This window comes from Erythranthe guttata, chromosome 13 (assembly GCF_056151865.1).
Source record: "Erythranthe guttata isolate IM_541 chromosome 13, IM_541, whole genome shotgun sequence".
Classification (NCBI taxonomy): Eukaryota; Viridiplantae; Streptophyta; class Magnoliopsida; order Lamiales; family Phrymaceae; genus Erythranthe; species Erythranthe guttata.
Window position 1 is genome coordinate 4,361,199 of NC_142545.1, and position 21,097 is coordinate 4,382,295.

At 34.5% G+C, this 21,097-nt stretch overlaps 1 protein-coding gene across 1 annotated transcript; it reads right to left on the bottom strand.

Annotated features, from left to right (window-relative positions):
- Positions 1 to 12,394: 12,394 nt before the first annotated feature.
- LOC105953812 (protein trichome birefringence-like 39) lies at positions 12,395 to 20,166 on the bottom strand. Its single transcript, XM_012977493.2, has 5 exons — positions 19,615 to 20,166; positions 19,259 to 19,430; positions 14,431 to 14,606; positions 14,183 to 14,341; positions 12,395 to 12,904 (listed from the first exon to the last, which is right to left on the bottom strand). Exons 1-5 carry the CDS (start codon positions 19,932 to 19,934, stop codon positions 12,616 to 12,618), a joined length of 1,116 nt encoding a protein of 371 aa, XP_012832947.2. The 5' UTR covers positions 19,935 to 20,166; the 3' UTR covers positions 12,395 to 12,615.
- Positions 20,167 to 21,097: the final 931 nt, after the last annotated feature.

Below are 21,097 nucleotides of genomic sequence, written 5' to 3' on the forward strand. Positions count from 1 at the left end.
ACTGTTGAGTCCTCAAGTCATGAATTGTCAATTCATTGAGGAAAAGAAAATTTCTAAGGAAGAATTTGATAGGCATAGGATAACTGCTTTTCTTCACCAAAGAAAAATCCTTAACCTAGTTGAGATTGCCTGCTCTTATGATCCCTTGGTTGTGAAGGAATTTTATGCCAATTTGCAAACCTCCTTTTTAAAGAAAAACTCTCCAAACTTTGGCAAAGTTTTTGTGCGCAATGCCATCTTTTCTTTTTCTCCCAAAATTATCAACTCTCATTTACAAACTCCTACTGTGATTGATGAGGATAATTATGGTGATTTTACTGAGATTTGCAAAGTTATTTCTGGAAACCGTTTAAGAAGTTGGCCTGCACACCCAAGAAAATTTCAAGTCTCTCAACTCACTGCCTTTTACTCTGTCTTATTTAGACTCACAGTGATGAATTGGATTCCATCCAAAAATGTCTCTGTGGTAACTAAACCTCATGCTGTACTCATGTACAAATTGGGGATGGGATTACCAGTGGATTTTGGTAAACTGTTCTTTGATACTATTGGTCATCTTGCCCAGAAAATTTCATCCTCCACTCATCTTCCCTATCCTTCTCTCATCTACTCCATTTTACTCTCTCAAAATTTGGGCCAAGATGACTCAGAATATCTTCACACTCCACAAGGCATGATCACTGTTTCTCAAAATTTTCTGAGAGCTCCTCATGTTCAAGATCTTCCCTGGAATGGAGATAATTTTCTCTCAACTGAATCAGGTCAAAATAACATTGGTACTGAGGGTGTTGCACCTCATGTTGACAACACTTCTAACCTTCTTGTGTCTGTTCCTAGAGTTCTTCTATTGCAGCAGCTTACTCATTCTCTAGCTCAGATTACCTATCATCAATCCATGGTGGAGATGATTCAGAAGGCTCTTTCTGATCAAAAAGGGGGAGAAAAAGGTCATGAAGCTGAAGCAGGAACATCTCACCCTTTGGATGCCAGAGGCAGAAGGCAAGGAGTTAATGAAGAAGAAGCAAAGAAAGAGGGTGAAGAGGAGAGCAGTGGATCCAGTGCAAGTGATGGAGGAGCAGCAGCTGGTACTGAGGAGACTTTTGAGACTTTGGATATTTTACTTTAGATTGTTTTCATGAACAATATTCTGTTTTTGTTTTGTTTATTTTCCCTCTGAACTTTTGTTTAGGACTGTACTTTGGTTATTTCTTTTGTTGGACTATCTTGCTGAATTTGGTTTTGAATTTATTTTCCTATATTTTTCTAATGTTATCAAATTCAGGGGGAGTTCAAGCAATATCTCAGGGGGAGCCTTTGACTAAGATTTAGTTTTGATCAGAAAGTTAAAAAGGGGGAGTTTGAAACACGTGAATTAATTTCACAGCGTGTTTTTAACTTTCCTTAAAACTCTAAACTAAATCTTAGTTAGTGGGTTAAGTAGTGCTTAGTGGATTTAATAATGGAATTTATTTTAACTTCCAAACTAACCCACTAACCCACATTCTTGAGTGCTCTTGTGGTTGGTTTTCTTGCAGATCATGGGCTAAGGAGTGGAAGCTTTGCAAGTCTATAAATACCAAACTCAAGACTCAAGAATTGCGCAGATTTCGAAGAAACAAAAAGTGTGCTGAAGTTTAATCTCGAGAATTTTAGTGTGTTTCTAGGATCTGTTGTACGTACTCCTTATGAGTACATTCTTTGAAATCTAGAATTTTTAATATTTTTCTTTTAGTATCTAGATTTGGTTGTAAGAATGATCTTGAAAAAGATTCATTCATAAGGAAGAAGTTTTCGCACCTCTTCCATTTGTATTCTTAGAATACTGATTTTAATATATTCTTTTTCCGTCCTGTAAAGGGCAAGTTCACAAGTATTTACTTGTGAACATTTTTTCAATTCTGAGTATTGTTCTTTTTATTTCCGCTGCTTGTTTATTCAAGTGTCATAACACTTAAGACAACACCTCTGTATTAAACGAATTCGGGACCATAAATTCTTTCAGACTGGTTCGCTTAGGAATGCCCTTGAATTTATTCTTCTTGATGTCATGAGGCTTGCCAACATCGTCTTTTATCACGGTGTTTTGAGTAGGTGTTGTAACCAACTCAACTTTTTTCGTTTGTTCTCCTACATGCACATTAGTATCCACAAAAAAATTTAAATCATGTAATTTAACGGGAAAAAGTTTAGAATCACTTACCTCATCAAGAAGATAACATCCATTAGCCGTAATAGGCTTTTCATCCACCCGGTACACCTTGAAGATCACTGTTTCTTCCCCCACACTCATTCTTAGCTCTCTCTTTCCTACATCAATAATTGACCTACTGTTGGTCGAAAACCTACACGCAAGTGCACGTATCGTACAAGTAATATAGTGGACTAAAAGTCCGGATATCGAACCCACAGGGAATATTTAATTATCTAATCCTAGACGCTAAATTCTACCAATTATTATCAAGCCCACCCTACACAGTCGAATTTTAGATAGAATTAACTAAATTAAACTAAATTAAAAGCAAGCAAAAACAAGAAAGCAATTTAAAACGAAGATTTAATCAAGATAAGCAAGCCTAGGATTTTATTCTTCCCCCTATGTGATTATTACTCCCCCAATTCCTTTAATTATGCAAGCAATTAACCCGGATTATTAACCTGAGATGCTAAAATAATCATAACCCGCTTCCGCGTATATTACGATTCTAATACTCTAGATTCAATTACTATATTCCTATGCAATTAATTATAGAACACAGCATTAAACACAAATCTCAATAATGGCTACCTAAGAGATTAACTATATTCCTATGTTAATACCACAAAGGCTCTTCTACCACAGTTCTAATTATTAACCCGATCTTCCGATTCATGCGATTAACAATAACATAAAAGCACATAAGTTGATCAAGTTCATGCACTTAATAAAACAAGTAGAAGAAATAACCCGGAATTAAAACTTGCATAAAATCATAGAATTGGGTTCATAAATCCCACATAGGGTACCAAATAAAATCCTAGAAATAAAGACTTAGCTACTCGTAATTCTTATGATAAATAAAATAAAATAAATAAATTAAATAAGAAAAACTATGCTTGAGTCTTCGTTGATCTTCTTTGCTCTTGAATTTGCGTCCAAAGATGGATCCATAATTGTGTGCTTGGCTTGGTCTTATATAGGGTGAAGAACTTGGGGAATAAGGCAGTTTCCTTGTGCAATTAAAATCCCTTTACTGCGCAACTTCGGAGTCTCGGACGGGGGTCCCACAATTTGCACTAAAACTGGGACGGGGGTCCGAGCTTTAAATCTTCAGAATTTTGATATTTTCACTTTTGACCCATATTTTCGCCAAAATTGCAGTTTTGACCCCATACTTTTCCAATTCTTCAATTTGTACCTAAAATACAATAAATCAACTTTTTAAGCACCAATTATCGTTAAAACACACCAAAAGCCCAAATGAAAAGGTACGATAAAGTGTAAAAATATACACTTAACACCTACCGGTTGCTAAGAAGGGGCGTCCTAAGATAAGGGGAATATTTTCATCTTCCTCTATGTCTAGTACTAGAAAATCGGCCGGGAGTATAAACTTATCTACCTTGACCAATACATCCTCCACTATTCCTAAAGGGTGAGTAAAAGATCTATCGGCTAGCTGCAAGGTCACGGAAGTGGGCTTAATTTCTCCTAAATTCAATTTCTCATAAATTGATAAAGGCATTAAATTTGCGCTCGCCCCTTAATCACACAATGCCCGCCCAAAATACCTAGTGCCGATTGTGCATGGAATGGTACAACTCCCCGGATATCTAAGCTTCGGTGGAATTTTATTTGCAAGGATAGCACTACTTTGCTCATTTAAGTCTATTATTGCTGCACACTCCGGAAGCCTCATCTTCTTCGATACAAGTTCTTTTATAAACTTAACCCAATTCGGCATATGCTTAAGTGCCTCAACAAAAGGAATATTAACATGCAACTTTTTAAGATAATCCAAAAATAACTGAAATTGCATATCAAGCTTGGAGTTTTGAAAACATTGAGGGAAGGGTACCTTGGTAGTAGATTCACTTACTGCGATCTTTGTGTTGCTTGGCCCAACCTCGGTCTTTTCTTTGGGCTCCTTTACAATAGGCGGTGGTGCAACGGACCTTTTAGGACCTTCCTCTAATTGCCTCCCATTTCGCAAACTTACTGCATTGCACTGCTCGATGTTGCTCTTTCGAGGATCTTCCGTATTCGACGGCAGTGCTCCCGACGGCCTCGCGTTTAGTTGGGTTGCAAGTTGCCCCATCTGTGTCTCCAAATTTCGAATGGAAGCTTGAGTGGATGTCATGAATTGAGGTAAGATGTTTGCGAGATCTTCACCTTGAGGTGGAGCTTGAGGCGGATTTTGGAATCCGGGAGCTGGCCTTTGTCCTTGCTGATTTCCTCCCCATCCAAAGTTGGGGTGATCTTTCCATCCCGGATTATAAGTGTTGGAGTACGGGTTCCTCTGTTGTCGATTAGTTTCATGCATGTAACACCCCACCTTTCCAAAACCCGAAAACCCTAAAACCCGAGACTAATATTCCTAACCCGACGACCCGTAGGTGATATTATTTCATGATATTAATTACGTGCATTACGTGAATTTAATTACGTGACTTACGTGAATAATTATGTGCGCTATTATATGTGTGATTTAGATTTTCGTAAATTGAAATACTAGGAATTTCGTGAATTACGTGACTTATATGAATAATTGCGTATCTTATTTGATAAATTATATGTTCAAAACTTGGTGAAATTATGTGGATTATATTTATATATACATACGTACATACATGCATACATATGTACATTTTGTACATGCATATAAATATACACCTATACCTACTATTACATGCATCATACACATATTTGAGTATATATATATATATATATCCGAAATGTGGTGTCCGGATTGTGTGTGTGTGTGGTGTTTGTGCAAGTGTGTTTACTTTTAAATAAAATAATTAGTGAGTAAGTGTGCATGCCTTTACACTTGGCACACCCTAATTATTTCTATAATCCCACACTCAAAGTAACCCAAAAGACACCCTTCATCTTTCTTCTTCCAACACCTCAACCCCTTACTTGTCTTCTCCATTTTTCTCCACCGTAGCAACATCACCACCTCCATTCTTCTCCTTCTTCCACCTCATCTCTTGTTTTTCAAAGAAAATGAAAAATCACTTGAAAATTCCCCTATTTAACCACGGCCATGGAGCAGCCTAGATCACCACTCATCAAAGAAATATACATCTCATTTGAAAACCCACTCAATCTCTTCCACAATCAAGGTAGCTTGGTTGGATTTCGGTGCTTGATAGCCTCTCTTCCTTCGGTTGCTTTCTTTTCTTCGATTTTAAGGTAAGAAATTCCGATTTCTTGCTGCAATTAAATGGCATCAATAGTATCAAAATGGTTTTCAAAATTTTCTAAAAGATCGGGAGTGATTTCGAAAATTTAGTGCTTTTTGGGGGAAAATGGAAAAGAAGTGTTTCTTGTTAAATTCTTGTTCTTGCATGAATCATCTATGTTGGTAGTGGGTAGATACAACTTTAATTGGCTAAAAGCATTAAAAATTTCAAATTTCAAAAAGGGGTTTTCAAGAAAAATGAATTTTTAACTTTTATGGGGTTGCATGTGTAGATCTTCAAAAGTTTTGGGTCAAATCTGTAATTTTTGAGAAGTCAGTCCTAAATGTGTTTTCAAAACTGTTTTACAGCATTTATTAAACAAAAATTTCGGATTTAAGGAAGTTTTGTAAGAAAAAATGGTTTTTGAACTTTTAGTGGTATTGCATGTGAAGATCTAGGGATTTTGGGGTAAAATATGTAATTTTCGAAATTTCTGCATAAAGTGACTTTTCAACTTCGATTTCTGCATCTAATAAAATAGAATTTCAGATTTGTTAAGGGTTTTTCATGAAAAAATGGATTTTGAACTTTAAGTGTGGTTGCATGTGTAAATCTTGAAACTTTAGGGTCAAAACTGCAATTTCCGAAAAAAAATCTCTCATTTCTAAAGTTTGGATCTGTTTTCCAGTGAGTATTAAATGGGGAAAAAATTTTACTTACAAAGATTTCAAAGTAATTAAGGTTATATTAGAGTTTTTGGTTTTTAAAAGAAAAAGAGGATTTTCGAGTTTTTAATTTCAAGAAAATTCGAAACTTGGTAAAAATTTAAAATAATTTCGGAATCTGAAATTTGGGTCAGTTAGGAGTCCTAGTATATAATTTGGGAATTTTTGGAATTAGTTTGCTATTATTTCGAAATTAGGATAACTTGCATGTCATTTATTATGTTTTGTGCTTTTATTTTCATGTCTTTGATTTAATGACTTTGACTGGTGAGTTTTGGATTGTGTACCTTAAATGGCTGCATCGATGTGTTTATTATTGCTGTGAGAATTTATTGGAATGGATTATTACCTAGATGTGGTAATAAGTTCATTTAATGAAAGGTAAAAAGGGGTGCTTACTTTACAATCATGGTTTCATATTAGATGGTTTCGTATTTCTCTCCGTATTCTCTCAGTTTTTGTTGGGGAGTTGTATGTGTTCATGAAGAGTTGTGCAAGTTGGGGCCAAGACGAGATGGAGTGCGGTGCACGAGTTTGTAACCATTCTCGGGCTGCACCTTGTAAAGAGTGCTTGAACAGGCGGAGTTGCAGTGCTTCGGGAGATACTCCGTTCATCTTGTGCGAATCACACGTTTCGAGGAAGTTGACCAAGTGGAGATGCAGATCTTCATGAGCTAATCCGCTGAATAACCCATTGTTTTGGAGCATAGTAAGGAGTCCCGCTCGAATTTCGAAATTGTTGGCTTCAATGGGGGGCTGCTGGATGCTCGATTGAAACCCATTGAGTGTTGGAACGGTGTACTCATGCAATGCTCGTTGACGAGGTGGTGGATTAATTAGCAGAAGTTGCTCTTGCTCGTTGACGATATTTCCTGCCGCATTCGGTAGGCGCCCTTGGTCATCTCCCCTACGATTATTCTCTTCTTCCATTCGCATAAAAAGTACCTAAACAAAAATAATAAAAATAAAATAAATAAAACGGCTGAACTAAGAAAAATTGCTCAAATTTAATATTAGGATAAATAAATAATTTAGCCGTACTCCCCTGCAACGGCGCCAAAAACTTGTTGGGTGCTAAATACCTAACACGCAAGTGCACGTATCGTAAACAAGTAGTAAAAGTGGACTCATGAGAGTCGGATGTCGATCCCACAGGGAATACTCAAATTATCTAATCCTAAGTACCAAATTCTAACAATTATGATTTTTATCCAGCCTACGCAAAGTCGTCAAATTTAATCAACTAAATAATTAAACTAATTATGAAAGCAAATAAACACGAGAAAATATCAATAAAAACGGACCTAGGATTTTATCTTCCCCCTATGCAAGAATTGCTCACCCAAAACCCCTCAATTATGAAATATATGATTCATGATTATTAACCCGAGACACCAATTTACTCATAACCCGTTGTCGCGTGTATTATGAGTCTATTATTCAAAAACGGTTCACTATATGTCTATGCAAACAAATTATGAATAAAGCATTAACTAACAAGTCTCGTACATGGCTACCTAAGGTGATATATGTATGTCTACGACACCACATGCAATTGACACACTCATCCGGTGAAAACTACTCGAAGGTTCTTATACTTACCGTCTAGTTATCAAAATAGCTCTGTCGAGTCAATCCCAATAATCACAGATAAAGCACATAAATGGATCAGGTTCATGCACTAACAATCATAACAAGTAGAAGAAATAATCATAAAATCATAATTGCATAATCTCAAGAAAACGGGTTCACCATCCCCACAGAGGGTTCCAACAAAATCCTAGATTAAAAACTTAGCTACTCATAACGAAAAAAATAATAAAAGTAATAAAAGTCATAGATTAAGAAAAGATAGGTGAAAGAAGAATTATGATGAAGAGTTGTCAATTCTCCGTCTTCGATTCTTCGTTCTATCGCTCCTCTCGCTCCAAGGTTGTGTCAAAAGTCCTCTAATTCGTGCTTGGTTTGGGCTTAAATAAATGTCCCAACTTGGTAGATGGTTTTAGGTTTCCTTGTGTGATTAAAACTCCAAAATTGTCTCCAGCGTGTGTTGGCACGGCCGCGCGAAAATCAGTGCAATTCTCACACGGCCGCGCGAGAATCGCCGAAACCTACTGCCCAATTTCTGCAATTGGCACGGCCGTCCCATTTTTAGGTGTAACTTTGGGACGGCCGTCCCGTGCCAATTTCTTCAGATTTTTTATTATTTCACCTTTGGCCCATATTTTCTCCAAAATTGCAGTTTTGACCCCAAACTTTTCAAATCCTTCAATTTGTACCTAGAATACAATAAATCAACTTTTTAAGCACCAATTATCGTTAATTCACACCAAAAGCTCAAATAAAAAGATACGATAAAGTGTAAAAATATACACTTAACAGTAATATTTACAACATTTGGTGTTCATTCAAAATTCACGGAGAAAGCGTGTGCAAGTTTCGATCATTTCGTGGAGTTAAACATGGGGATACTTTATTGCCGTTATTGTTCATATTGGCCCAACAAATTCTTACTGTCAATCTAAAGAAGCGTGTTACTGAAGAAGTAATCAAGGATTACAAAATGGATAGGCACAAATTGGGTCATTACTTGTGTTCTATGCAGAAGAAGTATTATTGCAATCGGTTAAGGCGTTGATTTTTCTTCTTAGATTGTACGGAAAATCGCTCGGACAAGAAGTAAATAATGGTAAAAATTGTATATACTTGGATAAAATGATTTGTTTCGCATCAAGATTCCATCAAACGATTGTGGGGATATGTTGTACCCAATTACCTTTATCATATTTGGGAGTTCCGATCGCTGTGAGAAAAGGTATTAAAGATGAAGTAATGCCCAACGAATCATGATTCGCGCCTACCAGTAACGTGTCATGATTTTTGAAATACACATGAAGTGCCTGTAAAAAACTTAGATCACAGTTAATGTACAATACAGATTCTTCGACAACATATGTCCCGATCGAACCAGAGTAATTTGTTGGTAATCAGGCATGTGTATGCAACGGAACTTAAATTTTATATCATTTTTATAAACCGATTTATACAAATAATAACACGTGCATATTAGAGAAATTAATTGCATACCTTTTCCCTTCCAATCACTACAAACATGATCGCATATATTAAATAAAAATACATAATTTAATTTAAACACATAAGCATGCTCCCATATATTAAATTGAAATTAAATAAACCAATTAGCACGCTCGACATCATACACACATGATTCATACCAAACACAATTTTTTAACAACAATTAAACATGAATTAGGAAAATCGAATGTTACCCTTGAAGCGTGAATCGAATGAATACTCGGGAAAATGGCTAGCATCAGTTACTTCCCACTCCAACGGTTCCAATTCGACAGCGGTGAACACTCGCGATGGCAGTGAAGGCGCATGTGGCGGCGATTGCTGATTTTCTTGCTCCTTTAGGATTTTACCTCGTACACAGAATTTCACACTCTTGCAACACTAGATACAAAGGTGTTAGAAGAAAATGGGAAGATAAAAAGAGAATAGAAACAACCAACAAAGTGGCGGCGGTTTGCGGTGGCAGTGAGGAGGGGCTGGCAACGGTGAATGATGAGAGAGGGGGAGAATGGCTAGGGTTTCTTTTCTGTTTTTCACAAGATCTATATGTCACTATTTATAGTGCCTTGTAAAATTCAAATGGACTTAAGTTGGACACGGTCTAACAACTTAAGTCCACTAGTCTTTATCTGCCGGTTTCTCGCAAATCAATGATTAGAAAAATAGAACGACTATATTTTTACAATCACTGTAACGTCCTCATCAATGCGAGTGCGAATTGTCAATTTCCAGTTTCTCAAACTGGAAACCCTAATTCAGTGGACCTGCTAAATAGGGAAACTTGCCATTTTAGAAAGTTCACTAAATTATCGCATAATTTTTTTTCTTTATTCATTCTCATTCATAATCAACATTTACAAATGTTCGACTCAATCATATTGACTTCATATTACACAAAAAATAACAGTTAATCTATGTTCGTTCATTCAAGGAGTTCAAGTACACGGTAAGTGTGACCCTTGATGGTTTGCGTGTAAGCTAGCCGTAGACCCACAACTCATTGTGATTCAAACTCTTCCCTAGAGTTATAATTAAGATGAAACTAATTTCAACTTAATTGGCCAACAAATAAAGATTGGAGTCTAGCAACGCATCAGACTTCCTAGATATAGTTAATGTATAGTATACATGTTCCCTTTTATTCATATATCCTGATTGAACCAAAGGCATTGGTCCACCAAGACTTCTATTAAAATTTAATAACTATGTGAACGTTTTTAGTAATATCATTGATTGGTGTTTGACTTTAAGAAACTTATTTTCCTTATCATTACACAGTCAGCTCTGGCCAGAGACTCTACTGATTATAAACTATGGGCATCATTGGTTGGGGGTATTACAAGGAATGGGATGGGTTGTACCGATTTATACAACGTTTGGTTGGTTGATTTTACCATCCTTGATAGTTGGGCCCACCTAATCCCTCAATCGAATTATTGTTAGTCAAGCCAAAATTATCTAATTTCAATAACTATCGAATGATCCATCAGAAGTCGAGCTGGCTAGACGATATAAAAATATAGTTGAACAAGTTGGAAACTCGTTCAAGCAGGGTTGTCTCTCCGGAGTTTGCCTGAGCCTATCAAACATATTGTTTCTCGGCCCATTAACTAAAGTCCAAGCCTAAATACTATTTTATCGAAGCAAGCCTCATAAGAATGGCAAAATTGACCCCATACATGTGATTTGTATGATGCAAATTTTACACATGAAATACAACATTTTTGGATTGACATAAAGTGCTAAATATTAAAATTCCTCAATATGAAGGCAATCTTTAAATTATCTACAAGACCTAAAAGTAGGAATGACATAAAAAATTCAATGGGGTAGCTATCAATTTTAGCAATTAATTATTTGGTCGGAATGTATGACTAAAACAAGTTAATTAAGTGGTGGAAGTTGGAACCATGTAAAACCTACTGCAACCATCTACTTAATTAATTGTTAAATAGATATTATTTATCAACCAAAACGGATGTGGTCACTATCTAGGCAGATATAACAACCATAAACTTTGGCATTAGCGAGTAAAAATTTTGTCACTCTCTAATTATATTTGTATACATCAATTATTGAATAGTAGGTAGTTATTAATATGTCTTTGGCACCCCACTCAATAATTAGTCGTTGAGTACTTCTAGTAACCATTTTGTTGTAACCACTAATGATCAAACTTAATCTGGTCGCTATACCATTTTCTTGCTTTTAGTAGAGATCGAGGGCGAGTCCACCCAAGGGTTAGGGTGAACTCAAGCCCCCCCTCACTTCTAAATGTTTTCCTCTTGTATACATATTTAAGCCCACGTATTTAAAATTTCCCTCACGTCTGACTTGCTCATATCTTCTATCTGCCAATTTCGTTCTCGTTCCTTGAAAAAAAAAAAAAGAAACAAAATTGTTCGAACGCGATTAGTAGATTTAATTTGACTTCTTCTTTCTCATCTTAATTTTTAGATTGGGTATCGATTAGTAGTCGATTGTGAAGTTTTGATTTATCAAATTGATATTCAATGTTACTTGAATTTTCATAGCAATTTTGCTTTTATAATTTACTTTTTAGTATTATCTTCTGAAAGTGAAAGAAAAGAAACTTTCATAGCAAATTTTCATCTTGGAATTCTTTTAATAGCAAATTCTTTGTTCGGGGCGCTGCCCCCAAACCCCGATATATTTACGCTTACCCTTGCAAAAATTCCTTGTCTTACCATTAGTAGCGATTGTAAAATCCCATCTCTAATATCATATTTCCATTTCTTGGAAAACATTGAAAAAAAAGTGAGCATAGATTTTGTCATTTTCCATCCGAGAATATTATCATGAATATATTGCTTGTAACAAATTTAGTATGGAATACATAACACATTAACATATGATCTTTATTGACGAATTTGCAAAAGTTTATGTAAAAGTATAGGTTATAGATTGTGAATTAAGTTGATTTTAAGTGTTTATTTCTAAAAGTTTGGGGAGTTTGTAAATTTACTAGATATAAACTTAAGCAGAACAATCAGGATCATAGGTGCTTAACAAATTATAGTTTAAAGTTGCTTATTTTAAGAGAAGTAAAAGGTAAAAGTTCATTTTGCAGACATTTAAAAATAGATGAGAAAAAAAAAAGTTCATAATCTATTTGTAAAAGCTTTTGCAAACACCACCTAAATCTAATTAACACAAACTCAAATACAAACTTATTGAATTTTACCCTTAATTTCATCAACTTAGGCAAAACATTTCATGCCAGAAAATAAAGAGCTTATTTCACCCAATTTTACAACAATAAATCCAAAAAGAAAACCCCCTAGCTAAAAATCAAACATTAAAATTTAACGTATCAACAAATCAAATCAAAACAAAGCAACATGTGTATATTAAATTATTAATCCAAATATTAATATAATTTTTTTTATTATGTGAAGAGGGCAGTATAGAGAAGCAAATTCCACGTGTCAGGTAGTCCAGGTAGGCACCAATGGCTGCAATCCAAGCCATTGTGTAGACCGTAGTAAATTGGATGAGCATCTTTTCTATACTGAGAAAGCAATGTAATATCCAATAAATAAACTGGCTTCTTTATTCTGCTCAGCACTTTGTTCACCACAACTCCTGATAATGGATTGCCAGCTGGATACTTTATTCCAAAATATGGCTCACTCTCACTTTTACATGATTTTGATCCTTCATTCCAATCCTTCCCCCTATATATATAATTTCATTTTTTTTTAGTTTTTCTTTTCCCAAAAATTAATTAAGGGAAAATTACGGGCACGCTCTTGAGGTAATGCTCAAATTACGAAAAAAAAAATCATTTATGTTTGGGTAATTACAACCACTCCCCTACACTATGTACTGTCTCGCACGTCCATCTTTACGGTGTCAAATTTATCTACTGAAAGAAGTGTTTTTTCGTAAGACAATACATAGTTGAAGGGAGTCGTTGTAATTATCCAAACAAGAAGGTTTTTTTCTTCGTGATTTGAGGTTATCTCAGAGGGTTGGCTGTAATTTTTTTCCCATTAATGAATTAAGAGCAGATACGGTCACCCCTGAGGTATGCTCAACTTACGAAAAGAAACCCTTATATTTGGGTTATTACAACCACACCACCAACTATGTATTATTTTACACGTCCACCCTTACGGTGTCAAATTTACCTACTAAAAGAAGGTTTTTTTTTGTAAGCCAATACATAGTTGAGGGGAGTTGTCCTCATTATCTAAACAATAGAGTTTTTTCGGTATTTGAGCTTACCTCATAGGGTTATGTCAAATTTATCTACTGAAAGAAGGGTTTTTTCGCAAGATAGTACATAGTTGAGGGGAATTGTTGTAATTATCCAAACAAGAATGTATTTTTTCGTGATTTGAGGTTACCTGAGAGGGTTTGCTGTAATTTGCCCATTAATTAATTAAGAGCAGATTACAGTCACCCCTGAGGTATGCTCAACTTACGAAAAAACACCTTTTATATTTGGGTTTACAATCACACCACCAACTATGTATTATTTTACACGTCCCCCTTACGGTGTCAAATTTACCTACTGAAAGAAGTTTTTTTTTTTTTAAGACAATACATAGTTAAGGGGAGTTGTTGTCATTATCCAAACAATAGAGTTTTTTCGTGATTTTAGCTTACCTCAGAGGGTTGGATGTAATTTGCCCATTAATTAATTATGAGCAAATTACAGTCATCCTTGAAGTATGTTTAAATTACGGAAAACCCCCCTTATATTTGGGTTATTACAACTACCCATCACCTATGTATTGTCTTACACGTCCACCAGTGTCAACTTTACCTACTGAAGGATGAATTTTTTCGTAAGACAGTACATAGTTGAGAGAGTGATTATAACTATCCAAACATGACAGGTATTTTGTAATTTGAACTTACCTCAGAGGGCTTGCCGTAATTTTCCCATTAATTAATTGAATGTTAAATTCAAGATAATGGACTTGTAAGTATGATTAATTGCTTACTCATAATGTGTGGGAGAAATTCCTTGAAAGAAGACTTTAGTTTTGGAAGGATCCACGTTTCGGTTGACCCATCTTGCCCATGTGTTCAACCCTTTGTAGTATGCTACCAAACGGTTCATATCTTTGTACAATTTACCTCCTTCTTCCATGTAATCCCATCTATTTAAAACATGTGTATTTAATTCATTTAATTATACATTAAATTAATTAATAAATATATACGTATATAAATAAATACAAATACTTACGGTTGGGAGCTTCCGGTATGAGTCCACCAATGCCACGTGTTGAAAATCAACATGTCCATTCCTAACCACGAGTTCCCGTTTTGGATCGAGTCGAGCTTTAAAACTCGACCGACCTTTTGGTTTTCTATGTCGACTAGGTATGGAGTTCGGTAGAGTAACAATTTAACCCCGTAATCCTGCGTTAATTCACATGTACGATTGAGTTCAAAAAAACAAACTAAATTTCTATTATTACTGAAATTGCATTCGACTAAAAAAAATGTTTTTTTTTTGCGTTTTTAAGTTGAATTAATTTTAATTTTTTTAATTTTTGTTTTTGATGAATTTTGAAATATGGAATCATGTCAAATTTATTTTATCAAATCCTTACATTAATTAATTCAAAATTTTAAGTGCGAATATATTATATATGACAGATATATACACTAAGAATATTATTTGTAAAGAAAAGCAATCCATGTTATGGATCCCGATTCGAAAGAACATATATTGGAAAAGTAGGCACAATTTATATATGGGCCATATATAAATATGCTATAGCGCACGTTAGCAGGACCACAAGTAGGTAGAGAGAGAGAGAGAGAGAGAGAGAGAGAGAGAGAGAGAGAGAGAGAGAGAGAGAGAGAGAGAGAGAGAGAGAGAGAGAGAGAGAGAGAGATGCAAAGTTGAATAATGAATTAGGATTTAGCCCATGTTTCATTTTCTTGGCAAACCCCACTTACTTTAGGTGGAAGTTTCTTTTGTTAGCATGCCCTATATTACATGTATGTGTTGAGGCATGTGTAAAGACTTGGTGGGATTTTTGTGGTGTAGCATGTGCAACAAACAATTGAATTATTCTATAAGTTTTCTTTTCACTTGATTAATTATATATAAATATAAGAGGAGGAGACGACAAATTACGGTCACCTTGATACGATATATAATTTAATATATCGATTAATTATTAGTTAAGTTAGTATTTTATTATTTAATATATATTATTGAAGTATTAGTTTAGTTATTTACATAGGAGCCGTATGTTTAGTACTTATAGGATAAGTATTTAGTATTTAATTAGTATAGGTAATTATGTTTCCTAGTTAGATTAGGATTCTAGGGTTTTATATCTTTAAATAGTCGTCTTATGCTAGGGTTTTTTATTATGCAGAGAAATAATAAAGAAAAGTTTTCTTACGATCAGTAAAGAAATCTTATGATACACAAGAGATCGCATCAATTGGTATCAGAGCGAAGTTGCGATTAACACCAACGCTTCGTTAGCAAGGCAGCGATTATATCAAAGCTACGCTGGAGCAAAGTTGAGATCACATCAAAACTTTGTGAAATCATGATGTCAGAAACAAGACGGTTGGAGCGATTGGAAAAATCCGTAGAGAAATTACGGATCGATTTTCAGAAATTACTCGAACAAAGTCACGGACGACGTCAACACCAACACAAAAGTCGAAGGGACAGCCGCCCATCACCGCCAACGCCACCGCTACCATCACCACCGCCGTTGCCGAGCCTGTCGCCGGAGGAAGAGGAAGAGGACGACGATGATTTTTTCGAAGAACCCCAGATTTTTGTGAGTTCGCCGGAAGAAGAAGAATCGAATTCCACTGAGATAAAGTGGGACGAAGAGCCGAAAGAAGAAGAATCGGAGTCAATTGAGATAAAGTGGGACGAAGACGAGAAATTAACCAGAGAGGAGAGCGAAGAGCTACTATGGATACTCGGAGATTTCCATGGTGTTCAAAAGAAAGGAGACGAAGAACCGATGGTCGGTTTGGAGGAGACAAAATCTACAAAGACGATTGAAAAAGTTTATTTATCGGGAAAAAGATTGAATATTTTCGCTAAAGTAGCCTTTGGAATTTCGTTGGATCAGCATGAACAATGTATTAAAAAGCTCGGTCGTTCATCGTGTTTTTCGGAGTCAATCGGGAAGCAAGTCGATGAAGTCAAACATAGGTGGAAATACAAAGGAGAGGGATCAAAGTGACTCGAACCTTGAGGACAAGGTTCATTTCAAGAGGGGTGGTTTGATACGATATATAATTTAATATATCGATTAATTATTAGTTAAGTTAGTATTTTATTATTTAATATATATTATTGAAGTATTAGTTTAGTTATTTACATAGGAGCCGTATGTTTAGTACTTATAGGATAAGTATTTAGTATTTAATTAGTATAGGTAATTATGTTTCCTAGTTAGATTAGGATTCTAGGGTTTTATATCTTTAAATAGTCGTCTTATGCTAGGGTTTTTTATTATGCAGAGAAATAATAAAGAAAAGTTTTCTTACGATCAGTAAAGAAATCTTATGATACACAAGAGATCGCATCACACCTCTAAGATAAGATCAAATTACGAAAAAATCTCTGTTGTTTGAGTAATTACTATCACCCATCAACTATGTATTGTCTTACACGTCTATCTTTACTGTCTGGGCGAAGCCACTCTTTGGCAATGGGAGCTCCAGCCCACTCTTGATTTCTAAAAATTTCTACTAAATACTATAGCATATGTAATTAGTCCACCCAAGTAATTTAATTTAGCTCACCCTCCAAAAAAATTATGTTTTACTTTAATTATGTATTAGTAAAAGTTTATAAAATTTTAGTTATTTTGTGCTACTTTATATGAATGAATCAAAAAAAATCTCGGGACTCTGGCCCCGAACCCCCGTAAATATTAAGTCCACCATGTCTCCAATTCCTGGCTCTACCTCTGCTTACAGTGTCAAGTTTACCTACTTAATTAGGGATTTTTTCAAAAGACATTACATAGTTAGGGATGACTGTAATTATCCAAACAAGAAGATTTTTTTTCGTAATTTAACCTTAGCTCAAGGGTGGCTGTAATTTGCCGTATAGCAAAATGGTTGAAACTTCCCTTTCATGTGGTTGTTACTAATGGATACATATTTCTTTACAAATCAAGAAGACCCCATTATCAATTAAACAAAATGATTAAAACGAGTAGATTATTATTGATATTTGTAAAGCCTACCTTATATGCTAAAGTCTCAAGATTCAAATTCAATATTCTTTGATTTTTTTTTTTTTTTTTGGAAAATTACAATTTTCATCTCTTAAATTTGCACCGATTTCATAGTTAGTTCTTCATGTTGACAAAAAACACATTTGGTCATTCATGTTTCAATAATTTAACACTTTTTGTTTTTTCTGCCAATTTACCGTAGTCCGTCAGTTAAGGCAGTGATTGACACATGCTTGATTTCATTAGTACTGACAGAAAATTGACGGAAACAACTAAAAGTAAAAGTAATTTTTTTTTTTAAATATGAGTGATCAAATGCGTTTTTTATGAATATGGGAGATCAAATGTGAAATCGGTGCAAACTCGAGGGATGTAAACTGTTATTTTCCATTATTTTTTTGTAGTTATTATTCAAATTACGTTATCTTGATTAATCATATAAATTAAGCGGTAATCATGCAGCATGATTATTTTATTTTGGAAAATTGTCAAACATAAATTAATTAGACAATGATGCTTATTCGCTTTCAAAGATGACTTTCGTTTTGTTTTGTTTTGTTTTCTTTATTCATATTGGGTGTGGTTGGGTTTTGTTTTCTAGCTTTTGGAATAAATCCACTTTAATAAATACATATAAATGATTGTGAACATAAGGAAAGGGAGATTCTTGTATTTTTATTTTATTTCTTAAAAAATAAATAGTTTAGGTGCTATTATTTTAATTAAGATTCTTGTATTATTCTAATTTTGCAGCCGTGTGAATGTAAAAAAAAAAGCATGAAACAATGAACTATCCGCCGGTTTGGATGTAGTGAAAACGATGCACGTATATGCAGCGAAAATAAATAAAAATCAAATAAAATCAGTTCATGTGATTAAACATACGCGAATATATAGACTAATTACGTACCTTAATCGCTCTGAAAAAAAGAAACATGCATATTATTGAATTCAAAATTAAATAACAATATTCAAATGCATACATAAACATGCTTCGCAAATTCGTACTGTAACACAAAATTAAACGAATAAGCATGCCATGGAATTCAAAACCAATTATCATACAAAATCGATTTTTAGTCATATAGCAAGTCAACTTTCAGATAATCGTAGATTGAAATTAAACGATTAATTTAGGGGATTTCGATTCATAAATTGATTAAATCTTATATTTATTTTAATTTTTTTTTTATAATAAAAGTGAGTTTGTGGGCCTATGGCTTTGTTTTCACTTTTCAGTATCAAAATTCAAAGTATCAACATTTTATTTAAAAGGTTATCCAATTCCCCCCAACCTAACCCAATTACCAACTGACAGCACCTCTTTCAAAAGTAAATATTAAAATATCTAAAAGCATTACTTCAAGTCATCACAAAAAAAAAAAAAAAAAAAATATATATATATATATATATATATATATATATATATATATATATATATATAGACACACACACATATTTTAGGCAGAAATCAATTAATACACGTTGAAAACTTTACCTTCCGAAATTGAAAAGGGGACAAAAAATTATACAGTCATGCACCATGTAAAGCCATAATTGTATAGCAAAATTAATATCCAAAGTAGTTGAAATTAATTGGATGAAAAAATAATAAAAAATAAAAATAACAATTAGGCTTTGTTTGAATTGATGGAGAATTTGAAAATACAAAATAAACTCATTGAGTTTATGTCGATGAACTCGTGAAATTTTTATAGGTGTGCTTGATAATTAATGAAATATATAGAAAATGCATTAAAAAATCACAATAAAAAATCTATATTAATTTACTCGATTTAAAAAAAATAAAAAATAAAAATAAAATAGTGAACTAACCAGGAATGTGAGTTCAGCTAGGCCTTCTCGCCTTATGAGTGAAGTCCTGGCGTTCGGCACCCACGAGTGAATCATGCAACTCAGCGATTGCCATATGTTCAAACTCAGTGAGTCACCCACAAACATTATCTTCTTCCCTCTATATTTCTCCAAGAAACTCACCCCATTGAAGCTGCAAAATTAATGTAAATAACATCAATTAATTAATTCAATTTGCAAATCAAAGAACTTAATTATTTCAAAACACAGCACGGATATATATGTTGAATGATCATTTCAACAAAAAATATTAAGCTGTTACTGAAATGTATCATTTAATATTAATATCTTCAATAATATGTAGATATGAAAATTACCTGGGGAGATTGCATGAAAAAGGCTGCCATCTATACTTGAGATAGTTTCGATCAGGTCTTTTGTACTTGAGGCAGTTGAATTCATCATCTATGAAGGGACAAGTTGAGTAATCGTAGAGTGGGTACGACGAATCGTAAACCCATTTCCCTTGGAATATGTTGCACCCAGCAGCCGCCGCCAGCTTTCTGGTGACGGCGGCGGCGGAGGGGCTGCTGCCGTTGCTGCGGTGGTGCTCGGCCGCCGCCGCCGCAGCAGCGTCTGCCTCATGAAAAAACAAGAAAGCTGCAGAGATAAAAAGGGCTTTCCACATAAGCCCCATTTCTCGGCCTACTGTAATAATAATAATATTGATGAAGCTGTGAAGTACAGTATTAATTAGTAGTGTCGAAAATATATATAGGTTTACATGTATGTATGTTACAGAGTGTGACGTGTACTGGGGTGGGTGGTTTGCTGAAAATATGGAGCTACATATAATGTATATATAGTCTTAATTGTACGACCTGCCGGAATTTATTAAATCTTGGATGGCTTTGATTTTGTTGACGCCCACATCACCACATGTGGGGCTGCATCAATAATCAAAGTTCTCTATTTTATATTTTTAAGGGATAAATTACGGCCACTCCAGAGCTAAGATCAAATTATGAAGAAATTATTTATGTGTGGGTAATTATAACCATCTTCAATTATGAATTTTTTTAAATGTCTATCATTGTGGTGCTGAATTTAGTGGAATCTTCTAAATTATGCAGAATATTCTTCAATTTCTATCTGTTTTACCTCATAGAACTCCACATTTTGAAATAAGATGATCATAAAATTTGTTTTGTGACTTGTAGTTATCAGATTGTGGTGCATCAGAAACGGCATTTTTGCACAAAATGAGTACAAATTAGATAACATTTCACGAAACCTAGAAGATGATATATTGAATTTGACACCATAAAGGTGGTCGTATAAAAAAAATTAGTTGAAGGGGTTGTAATAACCCAAACAAAATGGGGTTTTTCGTAATTTGATTTTTTTATCTCAGGGATGACCGTAATCTATCATATTTTTAAGAGCGCATTACAAATAAGCCCATCATGGGATACTTATTCATAAAGAGGTCTAGACAAAAAACTTTTTTACAAAAAGATCCGTACATTGTCCAGAGGCGTGTAAAACACAAAACTAGTGCCTCACATTTCAATATGCTCCAATTTCATTCTTTAATGTAATTTAACTTAATCTCAATTTGACCACAAATTTCACAAACTATCCAATTTTGACCAAAAACTCAATTTTGAGTACAATTTCGCCCGTCGCCGCCGTTGACCGCCGGTCTCCGGCGTTGACTTATTTTTTCTCTTGATTTTTCCGCCGGTTTCCGGCCGCTTAACGCCGGTCACTTTTTTTATTTTTTTTATTGATTTTTTTTTATTATTTAACATCTGTTAGCCCCGTTTAAACATGTTATGGTTGCCAGCCATATCAACT